General features: G+C 43.7%; 1 protein-coding gene across 3 annotated transcripts in view; it reads left to right on the top strand.

The window, feature by feature from the left end:
* The window catches only part of ETV6 (ETS variant transcription factor 6), a 138,115-nt gene that overhangs the window by 43,194 nt on the left and 74,981 nt on the right, over positions 1-19,940 (top strand). For 2 of the 3 annotated variants that reach the window (XM_067304886.1, XM_013947168.2), the window contains exon 2: positions 2,631-2,760. In XM_067304886.1, coding sequence (XP_067160987.1) covers positions 2,631-2,760 — 130 coding nt within the window. The remainder of the gene's footprint in view (positions 1-2,630; positions 2,761-19,940) is intronic. The other variant, XM_067304890.1, reaches the window with a different exon arrangement.

The following is a 19,940-nucleotide window of genomic DNA, read 5'->3' as shown; positions in this document are numbered from 1 at the left end:
TAGTATTTGCAGAACACGTCTTATTGTGGACACCTAAGGCATGTGGAAAAAACAACTGGGACAAAATGAGCAAGTCTGCGTTTTCACAACTTCTTTTCGTTTACTACTGTCCTGATCTTACGAGTACTAGGAAACAATGAATCAGGTATTTTTATTTATAACAAGAAATCTCAGTGAAACTGTCTTGGTATAAATCAGGTTATTGCATGCCTTTAGGAAGTTAATCTGTGCTGAGAGAGGCAGCAGATACTTGAAGCATTATATCTTGGTTTGATACAGCACCTCCTGGGTGCCGAGGGTAGTGCGTTGGCTTCTGAATTGGGTTTCATATGCTGCTTACGCTTTCCTCCTACTGCTGGCCAGGGAGAAGGCTCTTTGAAGCCACTTTGTGCTCATCCTTGCAGCGGTGATTCAGTATTTCTGTTGGCATGAAATGGGGCCTGAAGCTGGACTGCACCCTGCGCTCTTGCGGGGAAGAAGGGCTTCAGGTCCTCCATCTGTCTTCTAGCGCCTGTTTGCAGCAGCAGGCATCTGTGTGGCTATGTTTCAGAAGTGTTCCTCTTTTTATAAATATCTCATTCAATACACAAAATGAGCAGCTGCAGTGTGGTTCGATTATCTGAGCTGTGGATTGCAGCAGAAAGCACTAGGAAGTGGCTGGTCTTGTTGCTAGTCAGGAATACATGCAGCAGTGATGCAGAGGTGCAAATTGCCCGTGAGACTGCCGAATTTGCTCTGAGCACAGAGAGGTGGCCCACACTGGAACATGAAGCACAGAGTCAGCCATTTCGGGGCAGGGAATGAATTGCATAAATTGAAAGCAGAATGTTTTATAGCTCCACAGGTGTATTTTTCACCATATCTCAATGAATATCCCTGCTTTTTAATTAGAAAAGCTAAATTTATATTACCTAATGGATTACTGTTACCCGGACAATGATGAGTGGAAGCTGAGTGGATACAATAATATGTTAAAGGGCATTGTGGGAGGTTAAAAGAGAAAGGAGCAAAAAAATTTCTGATTAAAAAATACTGAATTGAGAGCCACAGAGACTGTACTCACAGAAGAGCAGCACAGTGGTGATGGAGTGAACTGGTCTTGTCTTCCCACTCTGTGGGACCCAGAGCAGTTAGTGCTAAAGTGAACCATTTATTCTCCATGTGCCTTCAGTCCTCTCCTTTCTGCTGTGCCTGTCAGCAGGGGTGGTTACAGTATAACAGGGGAGAGTCCAGGTGTTGAGGCAAAACTTTGGATTCTGGGTGAGCTCCTGAGCGATTAGTGTGCATCAAGAGTTTTCGGCTTTACTGCGTTCAGTTGTTGTTTACTCATGCCGTACGGCTCTATCCTTCCTCATGCCAGTGGTTGGGGTGCTAGTGTTATATTCTACAAGTGCCTCTATCAGTGTCAGCCTGATTCCTTGTCACACTGCCGTGATAACGCTGGTTGTAATGGAAGTAATTACCTGCTCTTGCTCCAACGCTAAGTTGTTCTTTTCCATTTGCCAGAGATCAGGGTGAGCATGGGGAACTGTACCTATGCTTTTGTGCGAAAAACACTGAAGCGGAAGTGCTCCTTTTGCTTATGTCCATGCTGGTTGCACTGCCATCGTTAAATGTCAGCAGCACAGCTTTGGGAATAGCATGCTTTGCCTTCCCAGAAGCACACAATAATGATTTTTTATGCTCCTCCAAAATTGTGGCTATGTTTATTTACAAAGGGTATAATCTGTGTTGTGATTAGAGTATGTGCTTAGAATATGGAAGAATTTTCCCACTGGATCAGATGAATTTTCAGTCTTAAATTTCTTGGCGGACGTTTTCAGAAGTAAAAAACAAATGGTGACAATTATGAAACTAATGCAACATTTGCAAATTGCCCTTCAACTCTGACTGTCCTTGCTTAGCTGCTTTCTGTATGCTGACTTACTTGGTTGCAAGTTAAACTACTTCAAAGAAACTGCTAATAACTCATTTAGGCAAGAAGAAAAGTACTACATTACACAGTGATAAACAGAGTAGTTTTTAGTGATAGAGTATCATTTTCTTTAGTGAAGTCAGAACTAATTACCTGATGTCTGTAAAATGCTCTGAAGGTGTGAAGTGTTAAATACTTAATAATCATGCTCAGATCACGATGGTTTTGTTAGTATTCGGTCTCATGCTTTCAGGGCTCCGTGTAGTAAGTCGTACGCACACAGACAACAGGATTGCTGTCAGATTTTCACTGACACAAAACCCCCACAGTCTCCCCACTTGAATGTCACTTCCCTTTCCTCCCTCGGCAAGTTGCTGAGAAAACCCTTGGAAACTGACTGGACCTTTTGAAAATTAAAATCATCTCCTGGAAAGCTCTCTAGTCCCTGCCTGCAGCTCTGGGCTTGGAGCGCGCAGGGACATGAGCGTGGCCCCGGCCAAGCGAGCCAACAAGCGGCCGGACGGCGCCGTGTGCTGTGGCTCTCTGGGCAGCCCAGTGCACAGCTAGTGCCGCTCGCCCCCGCCGCGAATGCACGCTTCCTTCCTTCCGCCCACTTCCCCCTCTCTGGCTGCGTTTCACACCTCTGCTCCAAAGTTCACGTTGTCCTCTTTCTCTTTCTCTCTCTCTTCCCCCCCCTCCCCTTTTCTTTTAACAGCAGGAAAGAATTTCGTACACACCTCCAGTGAGCCCGGTACCAAATTACACTTCCTCGTCACCACTACATGTCCCAGTGCCTCGAGCGATCAGGATGGAGGAAGACGCGATCCGCCTGCCGGCGCACCTGCGTGAGTGTCCGCGGGAAGGCTTAGGGCTGTCTGTCTGCTGGGGAAGCAGCGGGATGGCGGGAGGGCACGGTTTATGGCACGGAGTGGGGAGGCCCCCTGGCTTTAGCCATTTCTCTTTTTCAAAGCTCTAGCTGTTTTGATTTTCTGAGCGTTCTTTCTGAACAAAGGAAATTACTCAGAAATACAGCGCAAACTTTTTCTGCCTCCTGGCTCTATAGATTTGGCTTGTTTTCCTGTGAAGGGGAGAAAGGCAGGGATTTCATTCTGACGGGAAGCGCGATGGCCCCATCCGCGTTGTAGGAATTGCTCAGTGCTGTGCTGTGGCACGAGGGCTGAGTTTCACAGACTGTGGCAAGTGGTTGTGCTGTGAGTATTTTTCAGGTTGCTTATGGGTCTCAGTATTAAATGCTCCTGGTGCCCAGACTCTTTGCTATGGAGCCTGTATGCCAACAGAGGCATACGGAGAGGCAGAGGAGGAAGAAGGAGCTCAGCTGCCTACAAAAGGATGCTGCAAAGGAGGAAAGGGCACATTGCTGATATTGGAACTAAAACTGGAGCTGAGGACAAGGCGAGAGCCAGGCGCCTCCTTCCTGGGATGATTTAGTGTTTGAGGAATAGGAAAGGCCAAGGGCTGTTGGCCAGTGAGAGGTGAATTAGTGAGGCAGAATGGGGATGAGGAAGAGTGGAATTTTCCTTTTTAGAAAGGAAACAGTTCTGGTGTAAACTGAGAATTTTAAGTGAACTTTTGTCAGATGTCACATTCCTGTGTGACTTGCCATACAAGGAGCAACAGGGCTGGGGCAAATGTAGCTCTGTGTGGTGCTATCTGACAAATAGGTCTGGGATTTCAGAAAAGCAATGGTCTGTGAGGCAGTCTTCCTCTTAAAAAATGACCGTGTTTTATCATCGGGCGTTCTCATTCCTGTCCTCGGCTATCCTCCAGGCGCACTCCTTTTCTGGATGCAGACTGTTCTCCCAGCGTTGCTGTAATGCTGTGCTCCCTCCCTTGCTGGCTGGTGACCGAAACTGCCCTAAGGTCACTCTTTGCCCACAGGGCAGTCTGTGCAGTCCTGTTTTTGCCTGCTGCTGCCTCTTGCTCTCTTCTGCCTGTGCTGCCACATAGCCCAGGTTCTACCTTTGATGTGCTTTCCGATGTGAATGGGTAGCATTACTGCCTGGATCTGCCACTGCCTTGTTGTCCTGGAGTTCCCAGAAGCTGCTTGTCAGTGCTCGTGGCTGCTGGCCTGTTCCCCCAGCCCAGTGAGTACTTGCTGCCACAGTGCCTTTTTATGCTTCTGTCCAAAACTTAGACTAACAATCCAACACAGAAGCAGTTTCTCTCCTCTCTATGGGTTTCAGCCCCAGAGACGTTTTTTCCCCCTCATCACTTTAGTTAGTATTGAAGAAATTCATCTTTCCTTTTACTTCTGCTGTGGGAGCTACTGTCTGTCCTCTCCACAGCTAAGATCACTGCTGGTTTTCCACTTACTTATTGCCTTCCCAGCTGGATCTAACAAATGTACCAGATTAGATGGCAGAGGCCCTTTGTATGAAAGGGAAGGGGTACCATGTTACACTACCAACTTCCCTCCCATCAGCTGGCCAGCATGCTAGACAAAGTGCGAAGCTCAAAAAATTTCCTTCCAGTGAAAACTTTTTATGCAATGGTTTATAGGTGTGATTCAACCTTTTGCCTTGATTTTTTGACTGGCACTTCTTAAAATTTGCAAGGAGGCTTCCCTCCCAGTAATATTTCCACACCAGTCTGACTTGTGTAAAAACACAGAAGATTAATCATTAAACATCTGTGGAATATTCTTCCACAGCCCGTGTCTCAGATCATAAACAACATGGAGCACGTTCACATAGCCTTAGTAGTTGTAGTCCATGGCAGGATAATATTTGTAGCTCAGAATGTAATAATTATTGACCCAAATGTTGTCTCATTTAGAACAGCTTTCTAAACTGTACAGATTCATAGCTAGGGCAGAGAGACCGTTATGGATACCTAAAAAGATCTCTGGTATATCCTGAGTTACAGGACTTCACTCAGTAACTTCTGTGTTTAAGCCCATAAACTGCTTGAGCTACAGCATGTTACGCAGAAATATTTCTGCTCTTCATGTAAAGACTTCAGTGATGGGGAAGATATAAGGTCTCTAGATAGGTTCCTTTAATGCTTAATTATCCTCCCTATTTGCCTTTTTTAAGTGCCCTATTTATAGTTTGAATTAGTCAAGCTTCAGTTTCCAACTATTAGATCTCATTATCGCCTTTCCTGCTAAATATTGTCAAAAGACTACTCTTGATAAAGGTGCTTTTGGATAAAGTCACTTCTTAACCTTTTCTTGGCTAAACTGCATAGGCAGAGAGCTTCTTAAGCCTGTCAGTCTTTCTGTATAGCTTCCAGATTTCAAATTCTGTTTGTATCATCTCTTGTGAACTGTTCCCACTTCAAATGTCTTAAAGTGGGGACAACAAAACTGGAGATAGTATTCCAGGAATGGTCTTCCTAATATCAAGTACGGAAATAAATAAGCACCTTTTGGATCTCATATCATAAAGTTCAAGAGGTATGAACATGGGATTTTGCAATTTCTGCATGGACCCCCTATTTTTTTTTTTTTAAGAGATGTGTCTCAAAGACAGCTTCAGACCTAAATCTGAACTGTCTTAAAAGTCAGGCAAAGTAGCTAAATCATAGTTCAGGCTGTGGTACTATGTATGAAGATTGGGTCTAGATCCCCAAAGTCTGAGGGTTTTTAAATCTGAGATTTTGTTTGGTTCTGGCCTTACTTTGTTTTTTGTTGATTAGGTGAAGCCTAATAACCGCCCTCAACCCTCACTCACTCCAGTGCAACAGGGAGATGCGGTAAGTTTTTGCAGCCACGCACAGGGCTGATGGCCGAGCAGCCTCCAGTCAGTCTCTCTTTCCATGACATTCTGAGGGCATTTACTGAAACAAAGGTGGAGTTCAGGCCTGAACCTTACCTTTTCATTTCTGCTGACTCGCAAGTTCCAGAGCTATGCTATAGACAGATGTAACTGAAAGCAGTGGTCGGCCCAAGCCTTCTGGTGGCAATTGAATACAGTGGAAGAAGGTAGAACTAGGAACATGTTCCTGATAAATGTGAAGTGGGCTCTGTGGATTCAGACCATGTTTTATTCCTTCCTATTAGAAATTTCACTGTTTCTCATGTTTTAAGAGCACTCTAAAGGTGATAATAGTCAATAGTATCAGGACAATTAGTAGAACAATTTCCTTTCCTGTAATAAATCATTCCTCACTGTTTGATGGGCAAATGGGTCTCAGCTATGCCAAACTGATTTGATCCAGAGACTGGAAAAAATGAGAAATGCGAAGATTAAGAGAGTGGGATGCAGATCCCTCTTTACTACAAGCATACAGAGCACTCCTCCTTCTCTGTGGTCGGTATAGAGAGAACCTCCTCTTTCTGGTGGTGATGTGAAGACACTTTTCCCCTTCACACACTTTCTTGTTTTAAAACTGCTTTGATCCCAGCCTGCCCTACTCCTGTAGTATAGAAGTATAATGTAATCAATCATAACTTTAGAGGTCTGGGATAATGAGGGTCATTTTATGATAACGCACACCTTTCTCTGATACTGTACTTCTCTGTAAGGGACTTTTGCCCTGTACTTATAAACATACTCATCCGCTGCTTCCCTAGTAACTCAGTACTGGGGTGTTGTAAATAAGTTATCAGCTGGGAGCTGGAGAACGTTTTCCCCTGTTTCAGGTATATAGTCAGAAAGCATAGTGATTTTGAGTTTGCTTCTTGTCCCTGGTATGTACGTTGTGTTAGCTCTGCAGCATATCTGATCTCCACCAGACTGCACTAACATCAGGTAGGGCATTTGGGAACTTGAGGTGGTGGTGGAGGTTCAGGAGAAGCAAGCTCAGCTCTCACACAAGGCTCTGCCCTTGGTGCCTTCTGTGACCTTGGATATTTTGTCTTGGTTTCTCCACTGTAAAATGAAAATAACAGGAGGGTAAAGACTCTTAAATGTTGCAAAGATAAGTTAAGTGACTGCCCAGATATTGTGATAATGAAGAATGCAGAAATAGTTGGAAGCCCTAAAACTATTTGCATACCGCTTTTCTCTGAGAAAACTTATTCCATACTACTGCAGGGAGAAAGCTCTCTATTTTTCGCTAAAAACAACCTTTTTGTCTGGCCTGGTACAATGTCACTGATTACTCATTTGGTGCTTTAGCCAATAACTTGTGGTAAAAAGTTCTTGGAACTGGATAGCAGGTACAACATTTAAAAGAGATGACTATGAGAACCCTTCCCTGTGCCTATTAGTATGCACTGAATCAGAGGGAAAAGTTTTTTTTGTAATATGCAAGATGAAAATAAGGTATTTTGCTCTCTCCTACAACAGCAACTGTAATTATGTGCTAAAGACTCCAAGATTTTCTTTCTGCCTCTTTGAATGTAAAGCTTTGTCAACAAGAGAGAGAGAAATATCAGCGCTGAGAAAGGCTCGTTGCCTGCTCTGGTCCCTGCCCTTGCCTGTGCAGCAGTGTTCTACCTTACGTGCTTCTGTCTCTTTGTGCAGTCTGATTTTTATCTCCAAGGACATCTTCCCTTGGGACTGTGTGTGTGTCTTGTGCAGGGAGATGGACACTGTTTCACAGGCAAAGATTTCACAGTGTTTTCTACTGATATAACTGTGAACAAGAGTTCATTTCTTCCTCTTACCTAATTTGTCTGTCTTTAATGTTGGCATCCTTCATATGCCTGCAGCCCGTTGTCGTAGCAAGGCATGTTGTATGTACTTTCCTGTATGCATCAACCAGTTACTCTGGGCAGCAACTAACTTTTCTTGCTGTTGCTTTTCTTTGAATCCCCAACAGCCCGCACTGATGTTCAGAATAAAATGACATGATCTAGATGCTTGTGTACCTGCAACACTTCACAGGGGAGACTTTTGCATCAGGAATGCAGTGCTGTCATCTTCTTGACTGCACTCGCTTTTTTTTGGTAGTGGTGGTGGGGAAAGGTAAGGACCTATCTGTAAAATTGTTTGAGTAGTTGCAGCTTCCTGTTATTTCGAATGTAAGCTTAGGCTCTGCTCTTTGGTTTCCAGTCCAGGATACTTTCCAAGCTGCAGCTGATTTTGATGAACTTCAGAGCATCCAGACCTGGTCACATACAACTAGTCAGATCACTTGCTTTATCTCAATGTCTCTGGGTCCCTTGTAATTACTGTCTGTTCCACTGCCACTGTTATGAGGACAGAAGGGAATTTTGTTTAATTTTCTACAATGATTATATTAAAGAAGGGCTTTCACTTTTAGTGGGTGCTTCATAGGCATATTTCTACCTGCCTATTTATATCGATATTTGATATTCTGACTCAATGGAAACCAATACAGTGGCTCTATATTGGTTCTACATCTTTATGAGCTTAGCTGTACCACCCTCTGGAAAGAAGCCCTTCGTGAAACCTGTAAGTCTGCATATAAGCAGTATGGCAGCGCAAGCTGTTGAAGGACTGCTCAACTGGGCAGGTTCTTTAAGGTAAGGCATTTAGCAGAGCTGAAAACAGTTCATGGTGTTTCTTGCTCCTGATCATGCGTTGTTGCTTATATGCATCATTTTGGTTTTAAGGGCAACTGTTTTCATTTTTTTTAAAGGAATGCAGGAAACAATTAAGAGAAGGAGGAGGTGACAACAACACTGTCACGGTTGCCAAGGATCCATTCTTTCTGTATACTGTCTATTAATTATGCTACTCCTTTTATTAATCCTTTGGCACCTGTTAATTATTCTACAATTTTGACTAGCAGCTGGAAAAGCCACTTCCAAGCATTAAGCATATTGTTATTTAGTTACTAGAATATTCAATGCATTGAACTGCCAGTATGTAGTGAGACGGGGAAAAAAAGCCCTTCACCCTAAGCCACATTTAGAGCAGTGAGCAATAAAAATATTTGCTTTGGAAGGATCTTTGTGGAACAAAACTGACTGATGCACATACAGGGAAAATAAAATAAAAGCTGCGTAAGACAAAGGAAGTGTGAGAGATGGCCAGAATGTTAAATTAGTGACTGAGACTAATCCTAGTCCCACTGAAATGAGTGATTAAATTCTCACTGATTTTTAGCGGGATCTGGAGTGTCCTCTTTCTCAGATGATTGCCTTCTTCCAGACCCTTTTTTGCTCTTCTCTGACAGTCTGGCCACTTCAACCTTATTCCTCCCTCTTACTGTCTTTCATATATTTACCATTTCCTCCTAATCTCCTTTTTACCTTACGCTTCATTTTCTCTTTGGAAAACTAATTCTTTCCTGACCAACCCCTATCCACTGAGAAGAGGAAAAAAAATCAAATTAGAACAGTGGTGCTGTATGCTACTGCCCAGTGGTACTACTCAGTTGTTTGCTCTGTATGTTGCATCTTCTTCTCCCATCATGGACTTTTCTTGCACGTTTAGATTGTGAGCTACTGAGGGTATGGCCAATCTGTTCACTCTGTATAGGAGTGCCTACCATAGCAGGGCATGTTCCTTTTGTGGTCTATAGGCACAATTTGCAATTTTTAATAATTTATTGACAAGCTGGCTGGACTGCAAAATCCTAAGTAGCCATCCTGTCAGCCTTGGTGATTTGTTTTGGTCAGTGCTAGTGAAGTGACTGGGCCTGGCTCCTTTAGGATTATGATTATGGATTACATCTAGTTGTTAGGTTAGGTGGATGGGATGAACAAGGGAGACACTGGTTATATCTACCTACCTCTTACCTGTTCCTGGCCTGTTCCAAAGGCAGCCTGAAGTGTTCATCTGAGTTTAGCTCATCTACAGATTTTAGCAATTTGTATGGGTGGTAAGCATGGTCTCAGATTCTCTTGCCCCATGGCCGGCCATGTAGATGTGGCTATTCTACTTGAAAGAACTTCATCCAGAACATGTTGGCTTGGGTAGAGTAGAACGTCATTGCTGATCCAGTTGGGAAAAGCTGTGCCCTTTAAATGGAAATGCTTTTAATTTTTCTGGGCATGGTCTTTGCTCATCACCTGTGGGGAACGTAGCTCCTTCTTACAAGGTCTGCCTCAGGGCCCAGCTAGTTGTGTTACCCCTGATGTAAACAGCTGATGACTTAATTCCTAAATTTTTTAGCCCCTTACTGCTGTCTGGTCACTGTGGCAGAGGCATCCATATTAAGTGAGAAAAATCTGTTGCAAAGGGTTGGTGTTCTGAGCTGGTTTCTGCTTCTTGAGGGAGTGTTTGGGAGAACAGTACTTTTTTTTTTTTTTCCTACTCGATTGTTATCCAGACCTAGTTAATGCCATGGTTTCCTGGACTGACAACAAGATCCTTCCCGTCCCAGTGGGAACTTCTGAAGCAGCACAGTGGTGGCCAGGGGAGAGACCTGTATCTCAGGGCCTGGAGAACTTGCAGTGTAGCAGTCCCAGTGGTACTAAGCCAGTCTGTTATACTCCTGGAAAGCCTCGCTGCAGGGTTTTCTGTCTTCAAAACACAGACTCACCTCTGCTCAGAGGGGAAAGGGAGCAATGTCACTTTAATGTGTGATTCAAGCCCATCCCTTGTGGAATTCCCCTGAAAAGTGTGGGGAGGAATAAGAAGCAAAAGCAGCAGGACATTTATGGCATTGCTGGGTTTGAAGCATTTTTAGCTTTGTCTTAAAGGGACTCTGTCAAGATCAGTGAGCCTAAAATTAGCTTGCTTTTCTCTTTCCATTCCCAAATGTGTCTGTTTGATTTTTACATTTGTGTTTTATGTTACAAATGCTTCCACTTTTTTTTAAGACATAAAATCACTGTAAAGAGCCCAATATTCATAAATAACCCTACAATTAAAGAAAATACAGAAGAGAAACTGCGAGTAAGCCATGACTAAGGAACTCAACAATAACAAACCATTGTGTGGCGAGCGCCTTGCAGCAAAACACAAAAGTGTTGCAGAAAACCCTGCAGAAACAACGTATCCTGCGTGCTGTGTCCACTCCTGTAATAAAAAACAGACCTCAGCCACTGAATATATGAAGAGGATGCCACTGCCCAGCACTTAGAGGGGCCACATAATGTGTGAGAAGAAACCTATTGCAGTTTCAAAGTGCTGGGGATTGATGCAATGGGTCCCACACACGTGCACAGAGCAAGCAAGTATTTTATGCCCTTTCTGAGAGACTGGGTTTCCCTTTTGCTGTACTTGTATATCTTCTCTCCCTGGTGCTGGTACCCTTTCTGACACTTAGCATATGATGTGACAGAATCCCCATTAAACAGAGAAGTTTTTACACCTGTTTTACAGCTCCCCATTTTACTGCTGGAGCGGAAGGACTAAGTGAATTGCAAGTTAATTGAAGAAATTTTTGTTAATATGGATCCGTCCACTTTTGGAGGCCCAGTCCAACACCTTAGCTAAGAGACTCTTCTTCTCAGATCATTTTCCGGAGATACTTGCGAGGGTGGAAACACTCACTGCTTTGGGTGCTTGTGCAACATGTTTCTTTTATGGGATGAAGATGTTTGAACGGGGCAAGGCAGCGGTGGCAGGTGTGTTTGGTCACTGACCTTCCACTCTAGGTGTGGAACAGAAAAAGAGAATATTTGAAATCCCCCCCCACCCCGAGGTCCCACTTCTGCTCATAAACAGGTATTAACAACTCCTGTTAAGGTAGTTAGGCTTGTACACCCTATCTAAGGAAAAAAGCCCTCTGTGCTTATAGCAGATGTGACCAACTCCTCATGTAAGCTTGTCTTTGTGCCGGACTAGCACAGTGCTATTAATATAGCAGTGACCTGCATTTAAGAACTTAAGAATTACTCATATATTTAATAGAAATACAGTTTGTGATATTGCAAGTTATTAAACAGTCGCCATTGATTGGCTTTTGAGAGTCAAAGCATTAGAATACTTGCTCAGCTCCAAATCTCTGGTTAGGAGTCTTTGCACACAAAAATTGTACCCTGGGAATAGTTGTGAGCATCCTGCTTTATATACTGCATGTGCCTGTCTGGTTTTGATTTCCATATACTTCTGTACCCCACTGAAAAAAGTATCCACTCTGCACTGGCAGCAGGGTCAGGTAGCTCTATGGCAATTACACGGATGAGAAAATGAAGATGTTAATTTAAGCTGTTAAAATGACAGCTCCAACGTCTCCAATGATTAACCAACCTATCCTTCCTGCCTTTAGAGTGGGGTGTACTGCAATCAGGGGAGGGGTAGGATGAAGGACTCCTCCTATGGCCAAATCCTCAGGCTTGCCTGGTGTTGGGTGGCAGGCAGTGTCAGTCTTCCCGTTTGAGGATTTACTGAGCAGCTCCTTGTGGCTGCAGATTCTTTATCCGACTCTCATAATTACTTATAGAACCATATCACGCATGCTAGAAAAAAACAGACCTATCTCCTTGGGGAAAACAATATTTACCCATTTTCTGCATGGCCTTTGCTGTGACTTGCAGAAAGGATGGAACCCCAGTGCGGGCTTTTGGCATCTCTGTCTTCCTGCCTGAAGGAAAAGCAATAGTTTCACTGGCTTTTGGAGTATGCCTCCCTGTGCACACCTTGGGGGTGGAGAGGGCAGCAGTGAATTGGGGGACAGGAGTTCAGTTGCGACGGACTGATGCCATACTGAACACAGTAAAGGCCTGGTCTGAACAAGCCGGTCCTCCTCAGCGCTGTGAGAGTCAGCTCTTTGCCAGAGTGATAAATTTGGCTAATGCCTTCTGGTGAGGATAAGCTCTAGGAACATGCATGGTTGAGAGGAAAATACTGTAGTGCTGGTTATGAAAATGCACTATTTCAATGTCCTGGAGAAAAGGTTTATTTTCATAACTTACATGTTCTCAGCAGTCTCCCTCTTTCAGTTCTCTAGAAACATTCTTTTATGTTTCCCTCAGGTGTCTTAAAGCTTCTTGTTTGCAGAACAGACCTCCCGAAGGGGCTGTGACCTGGTCAGAGCACTGACTTTTTATTTTAAACCCACCAGCAGCAAAAAAACATGGAATATTTTTGAAGGGAAATTTCCTTTTTGGGTTTTTGTGTCTCTGAAAGAATTTCCGATGTAGGCAGACAGTAATTCCCAACTACATGCTTCCTGATAAGGAAGCAGCTCCAATAAATGCAGCTATAAATAGCTACCTTATATTTTCTAAAAACGTAGAGAGATTTGTTTACCCTTTCTTTCAAACTGCTGAAAGAAAGGAACAGGTTAGGATCAGCATCTTAGGTTTGGCACCCATTGGCTCCCCAAATCCACCAATTAAGATTTTAATCTGGATCTAGTCACGGTGACTCAAGTTTTATTCTTTCAAGACAATACATTGAATTATATAAAGTTTAGATGTCTGTTTATTTCTGCTTGTCTTTCTCATAAAAGAAAAAAAAACCCTACTATTTTATATGATAAACATTATAAACTACATTTGCCTTCCTCATGAGTAAATGTTACCCCCCCTTAAGCAGAATTCATAATGTTTTTGCTGTGCGCCTGCATTTTAGTGCTTCGCTCTCTATATATAGTTTGTTAAGGTGCTTTGTCATCTCAGAAGTAGCATGATCTTTAACTGCTTTTTTTTACATTTACTATGGATGTGCTCATAGTAGATTCATACTTAGACATTAAATTTATAGTAAGTTGCTGGAACAATTTTGTGCTATTAGTTTTTAAACCTTCAGAATTTTCTGTATTATCTTCCCCTTTTTTTCTGGTTCCTCTTCATGTATTTTTAATTTTAGGTCTCTGATTTTGGATTTCCCTTACTAGTCCTGCTTTTCATGGTTCTTTTAAGTAGTTCTTTTAACAATACCAACAAATAATTCTTTACCCACGCAAAAATTAGAGAGATGAGTAAATTGGGTGCAATGGATAGTGTGAAAACTCTGTTTCATCTTAGATTTCAGGCCAACTGTGCCTGTCTTTCAGATTATAATTGAAAATTTGTACATGTGTCCACAAGTTTGATTGTTTTATAGGAGATGAATCCACCTAATAAATTCCCTTCATCAGCAGTTCGATCTTAGCATTGGACTCTGTGCTACAGCAGGGACGACTTCGCTGCGCCTGCTTGTGCGCAGAAATGTCATGTGCGGCTGCTAAGGGACAGGTATTTCTAGCAAAGTCTGGAAACTTATCTGTGAAACTACTTCTTCATGACATTCAGCCTGGGAAGAACCTCTTCTTTCTGCTGTGAGCTTGCTCCCTTGTTCTGACCGTGGCGGAGTGCCGTCTCCCCAGGGCCATTCCCACCGTGCGCAGCAACTGCTCCACGCAACGCAGTCGAAGCCCCAGGAAGGGCAAAGGCGCAACTTTTCCTGGGTCTCCCTCTCCTCCTCCTCCCCTTTTCTCTTCCCAGCAATTTCACGGCATCTCGTGACTTCTGGCCAAGCCCTCCCTGACAGGGTGCTCAGCTGCCGCGGGCCCCTCCTCTGGGCCCCCCTCCTTGTGCTCCGAGCTGGCCCCAAGCCAGGCAGATTGCACGAGGGCACAGCTGGTGGCAGATCCCTCTGTGCCCCTCTCCTTCATCATTTGCCGAAACGTCATTGCAGGGCTTGGATGCTCCTCACTGTGGGCTTGCGGAGCCTTTCGAGCGCCTCAGCTGCGTTGGGCTTTGCTCCACGAATACCTGGCGTGGTTTTGCCCTCTCCCTCCTGTGCGCTGGGGCCGTGCCGAGGAGGAGGCTGATCTGCGGGTGCAGGCCTCACCACACCTCCTCAGCAGGCCCACAGAACAGGCACAATTAATACAGTATTAATTAATTATGGGGAACAGTCGCTGCTGGCACAAGAACCAAGGCTTCCAGCTTATAAAGTGAATGCTTTGATGCTGAGCTTTAAAGAACATTTCCATCAACTCAAGCCAGCAGAGAGAGTCTGTGATATTTAAACCCTCCCTCCTTGCCGACTCCGGAGCTCAAAGTCCTGCCACCCTGGGCACTAATAATAATAATAATCATCATCATCACGATAAAGGAGGGTTCAGAAAGCACAGCTGTGGAGCTGCCCTCATGTGTAAAATCGCATGAGTCTAGATGAAAACATTTGCGGCAAACCAGAAATGGTTTGTCAAGCCAGCTTAATAGGTGCTTGCAGTGTGAAAAAAAGAGAGTGACCTTCTGGGCCCGCTGAAATCAATAGGAGTTTTCTCACTGGCTTTTAGAGCTGCCAGGATATTATCCAGAACGTGCGTGTATATGTATATGTGTAGGTTTATGCTGTGCTTCTACTTGTTTGGACCATGGTTGTGGGAAGAGAGCTGAAGGAGCGACTGTGCCTCTTTGGTCTTATGCAATACTAAGAATTTCTCCCTTTCTACTTCCTCCTTCTGGGTAGTGCAGAAGGAAGTCGCCTTGGTCCTGCCGGTCCACAAACCAGTTACTCATTTCAGTTCTGCCGCTTGAGTGTGCCCTTGTGTATTTCCTAGTGGGGGAAATCTCCCTTTATGTATAAAAGTTCCTCCTTCCTATTCTCTCTTTCATTGTGATTTCTTCCAAGCAATCCGTCTCCTTCAGTTTTTAACCTCCTTGCTGGCTTTCACTTCCTCTTTGTGCTTCAGTGAAGGCGTTTTGTCAGAAAACCCCCTCTGTACACAGATACTTCTTTGTTCCCCATTTTTTTTCTGTGTCATACTTCTTTATATCTCACTTCCTTGGAAACTTCCTTAGGAGTCTTATTACCTCTGGGCTTATAGTTGCATTACTATGGGTAGTCATTACTGTGTTGCTGGGTGTATAATTGTTAAAGGCACCTTGATCTTTTTATTAGAGGTATTTCTTTTAATGCTCTTTAAATACGAATAGGCAGAGGTGACATATATCATCATCGTTGAATATGTTCCATCACTTGTTTCATCACTGCTCTGCAGCTTGTTTGGTGGTTTTCACTTGTTGAAAGTGAGCATAATCAAATCGCAGGAGTCGTTCTCTGCTTCCACTTTGTGTTGTTCTCAGGACACAATGCGCGATGTGGGGTGGTGGTGAACAGGTCACATGCAGCAGAAGTTCAAGGTCGGGTTCAGGTTTGGAGCCCTAGAGGTCAGCAAAATACAAATAAGGGACAACGCTCTCTGGAACATTTACAGTCCCAATTCAACCAGTACTTACACCCTCTCTCAGTTTTAACATCATGCAAAATGAAAAATAAGCAGTGGGATTGGGAGTGATAGCAAAGATAACGGTGTAGAAGAGTAGCTGTATTTGTGATGGGCAGATCTGAAGCAGCTGGGCCATTAAAGGAGAGTATTTGCTTCTGGCCTCTTGCCACACCATTATCAGTATGCGCAATATGATGGCTGAATCTCAGAAAGTTTGGCATCTGATTCAGCTCAACAGAACACCAAGATGTAAATCCAGATGTCTTTGAAATTGGTTGGCTATGCAGTGTTGTGGTGGAATTCTTAATTATTACAATTTTCTTGGGAGAGTGCTGAGAGAATCCAGGTAGCCCAGAATAACCCCAAGAACACAGCTTCTTGCATAAAGAATGTTTCTGGTGCTCCATCATTTGCAGCAAGAACTTCTATGCAAAAAACCCTTTAACTCAGAAAAGTTGTTTATTTCGAAGCTAAGAAGTTTCATCTTTTTTTTAATCTGATATAGGTCACGTGTCTCTATGTACACATTTGTAAATATTCAGATCCTGCGGAGAGAAGCAGCTAGCTCAAGTACTTAAAGAGATTTTATGCACACATACACTATTACTCTTCCTTCTTTTTCCTTTGAGCTAATTAACATGTTATAACCATTTATCTTAGGCACAGTTGTGAAATTACTGCCTATGATAAGAAAAATATGATCCAAAAGATGGTGGAAAGCACCTCTCCCCTGAACACTGTCCCCTGTAGGCTTTGGATGCTGCCTTCCCCAAACCTTAGCTGCGTAAAATAGGCACCAGAGTGTTACCCTGTATTTGAGTCTAGCTGGCCAGATTTGGACTGGTCTTTCAGTCAGTATTTTACCAGCTCAAGTGTACAAAGTTGGCAGTGTTACATATGCTGTGAAAATTCTAGATTAAATTAAAGTTGTAGATGGGGCTCAATCAGCTGCATTTAGTACATTCTTACTGAGTGCACTCCACGGGCCACTTCCTGAAGACTGCTAATGTGAAGGCTAATCCACACACTGTCTTGGTATTGTTTTGGGAACTGAAGTAATCAGAGTGGTATAACCCACTATGAATAAAGGTAGTTCACACTGATAACCTTATCCTTAAACGACTGGGCCCCCAGTCTGTGGCATTTTTACTGTATCATTTTACAAGTCAATGTAGTAAAAATGTAGCTAAAGTGGTAGAAAACCTGTGTCTTAACAGCTCTAAATTACACACGTGCTTCATATAGTTTGTCTATAGGAGTCTTGGGATAGCCATGGTTTCATAGATCCTGACAGTTGGGAAGAGCAGGGACAACATCTTTCTCTGTATGAATAAAATGCCTAGCATCTCTTTACTGCTTGAAATCATGTTCATCTATTAAATTAACAGCTCCCAGTGCCACTTGGGATGAAAGTAATTTTTTCTTATTTTAATAGTAGTTTCTAATTTCCTTTTGAGAGACAACAGCTCAGCTCCTGGTGTTCATATGGGGCCACAGTATAGGGAAATCCCGTATCTGGAAAGATGTTGGAGTTGTTCAACAAAAAACAATTATTGATGTGAGTAGCTTATGACATTTTCACATGGGTTTACATTAAAACCTGTGAATGTCCCCTGACTGCAGAATTAAGCAAAGATATTTATCAAAAATCAGTCACCAGTCTCAAATTTGAGCAGTTCTGTACTGACTTCATAATTTTGGACCAATATCATTAGAAACTGGAAGTTGTAACATACAGACTGGTTGAAGCTCATGAGCTTCTAGAGGTCAAGGTTTTAAAAGCCCTTGCTCAGTCCTGAGCAGCACTTGGGGATGCAGGTGCAATATGCTCAAAGTGGTATCCTAAGAAAAGCAAAACAAGTTTTGCTTTGTTGTTGGGATCCTATGGAGAGGGCTCCAGAGAAATGCAGCGCTTCCCAATGTTCATGACTGTCAGCGTGGTGGCCCATACACATTGTCATTTTTCCTATAACAGAGAACCTATGTACAACATGCTGCTTTCCAGTTGTCCCGTTCCCAGGAAACTAGAGGGGGCTCGGACTCTTCAGTTTGGGGAAAAGATAATTTTGTATGTAAATGGGGTGTCAGGGAGAATGTTATCACGGGACTATAAAATCATACGTGGTACTGAGAAGGTGAACAGGGAATGTTTGTTCACAGTGTCTCAAAAAACAGTAACTCCAGCACACCAAAGGAAACTATTGGGCAACTTAAACAAGAATGGGGATGCATCATTACATGAAAGAAATCATTGCAGGTTGATGTTTCAGGGGGCTGAAAGTGTAAATGGATCTAAAAGGAACTGGATAAACCTATGGAGGGATAGGTCATTTGGTCAGTACCAGAAGCAGTGGTGTGGACGCAACTACAGCTCATGAAATTTTTTAACCACAGGCTACCAGAGACTGAGACAGACAATATAGTATAGAAAGATTACTTTATGCTTCTCTGTTCCCTATACTTTTTCTTTATGCAGTCAAAACCACAGGTCTCCTGTCTTTTCTAGTACAGCAGTTTTTTATTTTATTCATCTCTTAACTATCTCCAGTGACTTGACTATCATGCGTCTGAACATGGTAACAGCAGTGTGGATGCCATCCAAGCGGATATGTGTGCTGTATGCATATGCGATGCCAAAGGACTCTTTTAGGTGATAACTAACTCATCAGCTAGAGGCAACGGATGAAATTTAAGTGGGGGGATTTGCCTTTAAGCAATTCTGACAAAAGTCTCTTTACACAACAGCTGACTGAATCACTGAATGTAATGCCAAGGGCAGTACTAGAAAAAAGTGATGTAAATGAGCTGGCGAGGGAACAGGGCAAAGCTATCGGGTGGAGGAAGGAGTTGGAGGGAAAAGCAGGCAGCCACCTGCTGGATCTTTGGGTTCAAGGACCAGATCACTCACGTGAAGCACTTGAAAAACAAGTTTTAAAATAGAGACTGATGGGGAAAGGAGGAGAGTCTCTAGGCTCGGGTCTGTGGGCCTCCACTGGATCGTAATCATCCCCATATGCGATTCTGTTTTTCCTGCTACTGGTTTCTCCCACATACCCCCAAAGGCTTGCTGTCATTTTCCTGTTATCATCCAGTCCCAGATCCGGTTCAGCCTGTGCCCATTATATAGTCCTGTCTCATCCATATAATGTGTAATATGAATTTCAGTTCTGCTTCCTCTCTTGCCCCAAACAGTTTGAGTTCCTGGGCATAGTCATTTAAAAAAAGATATTATTCAGTATTACTTGTGATTGGAACTGGTAAATTAAAAACTTACTGGAAGTCTGGCAGTGCTTCTGATCTGCATCCCCTTTGCTAAGGTGCTTCATAAAATGCTGCATGTTGTTATTCACTCTGGCTTGGATGTTCTTGGCTCTCTCCCACTTAATGATTCACAAGATGTCTGTGAGATTCATTTTTGTAAATGCGGTTCCCCTCTTCCCTCCATATAGCTTCCCCTCCCTTCTCCTTTGCTTGCAAATCTTCACTGCAAAAGTTCATTAAATTAAAACCATAATGCATGGAAGGCGCAGAGTGCGGTCTCTGGGGTGCCGTCAGAAGAGATCTAAGATACGGGGCACACTTTCTCCCTGATTTCCGAGTAGGGGATCGGAGGAGTTTGGGAAGCTTTTCTCTCACAGTTCACCCACCTCTTCCCCTGCCTTTGCTCAGCAGTCTCAGCTCCGTACGTGTGCCCTGCGCCTTCCTCTCTCAAACAGGGAGGTTGTGCAGCAGGGACAAACTCGGCAGTGTGTCTCCTCTGGCTGCCTTTGGGGAGGGGGTGCAGGAGAAGCCGCGAGCACAGTGGGGTGCCTGCGAGCATGGTGGGATGCCTGCGTGCCCGCGCCAAGGTAGCGCTGCCAAGGTAGCGCTGCCAAGCCCGGCCTGCCGGCTGCACTCGGGAGCCGGGGCTGTTTGCGGGGCTCGCATGCCAAAGCCTCTTCAAACAGCTCTGCTCAAAGGCGTGAGCTGGGCTCACTTCTGAGGGAAATTTCCTTTTTGGGGAAGTTGCTGCAAAGGAATTTCCTGTGTGGGCAGACAGAGCTTCCTGACTTGAAGGCTTCTTGGAAGGGAAACTGTTTCATAATGAAAT

The sequence above is a fragment of the Apteryx mantelli genome, chromosome 1 (genome assembly GCF_036417845.1).
Source record: "Apteryx mantelli isolate bAptMan1 chromosome 1, bAptMan1.hap1, whole genome shotgun sequence".
Taxonomy (NCBI): domain Eukaryota; kingdom Metazoa; phylum Chordata; class Aves; order Apterygiformes; family Apterygidae; genus Apteryx; species Apteryx mantelli.
Note: the sequence above shows the minus strand (reverse complement) of the source record. Positions and strands in the feature narration are given on the sequence as shown.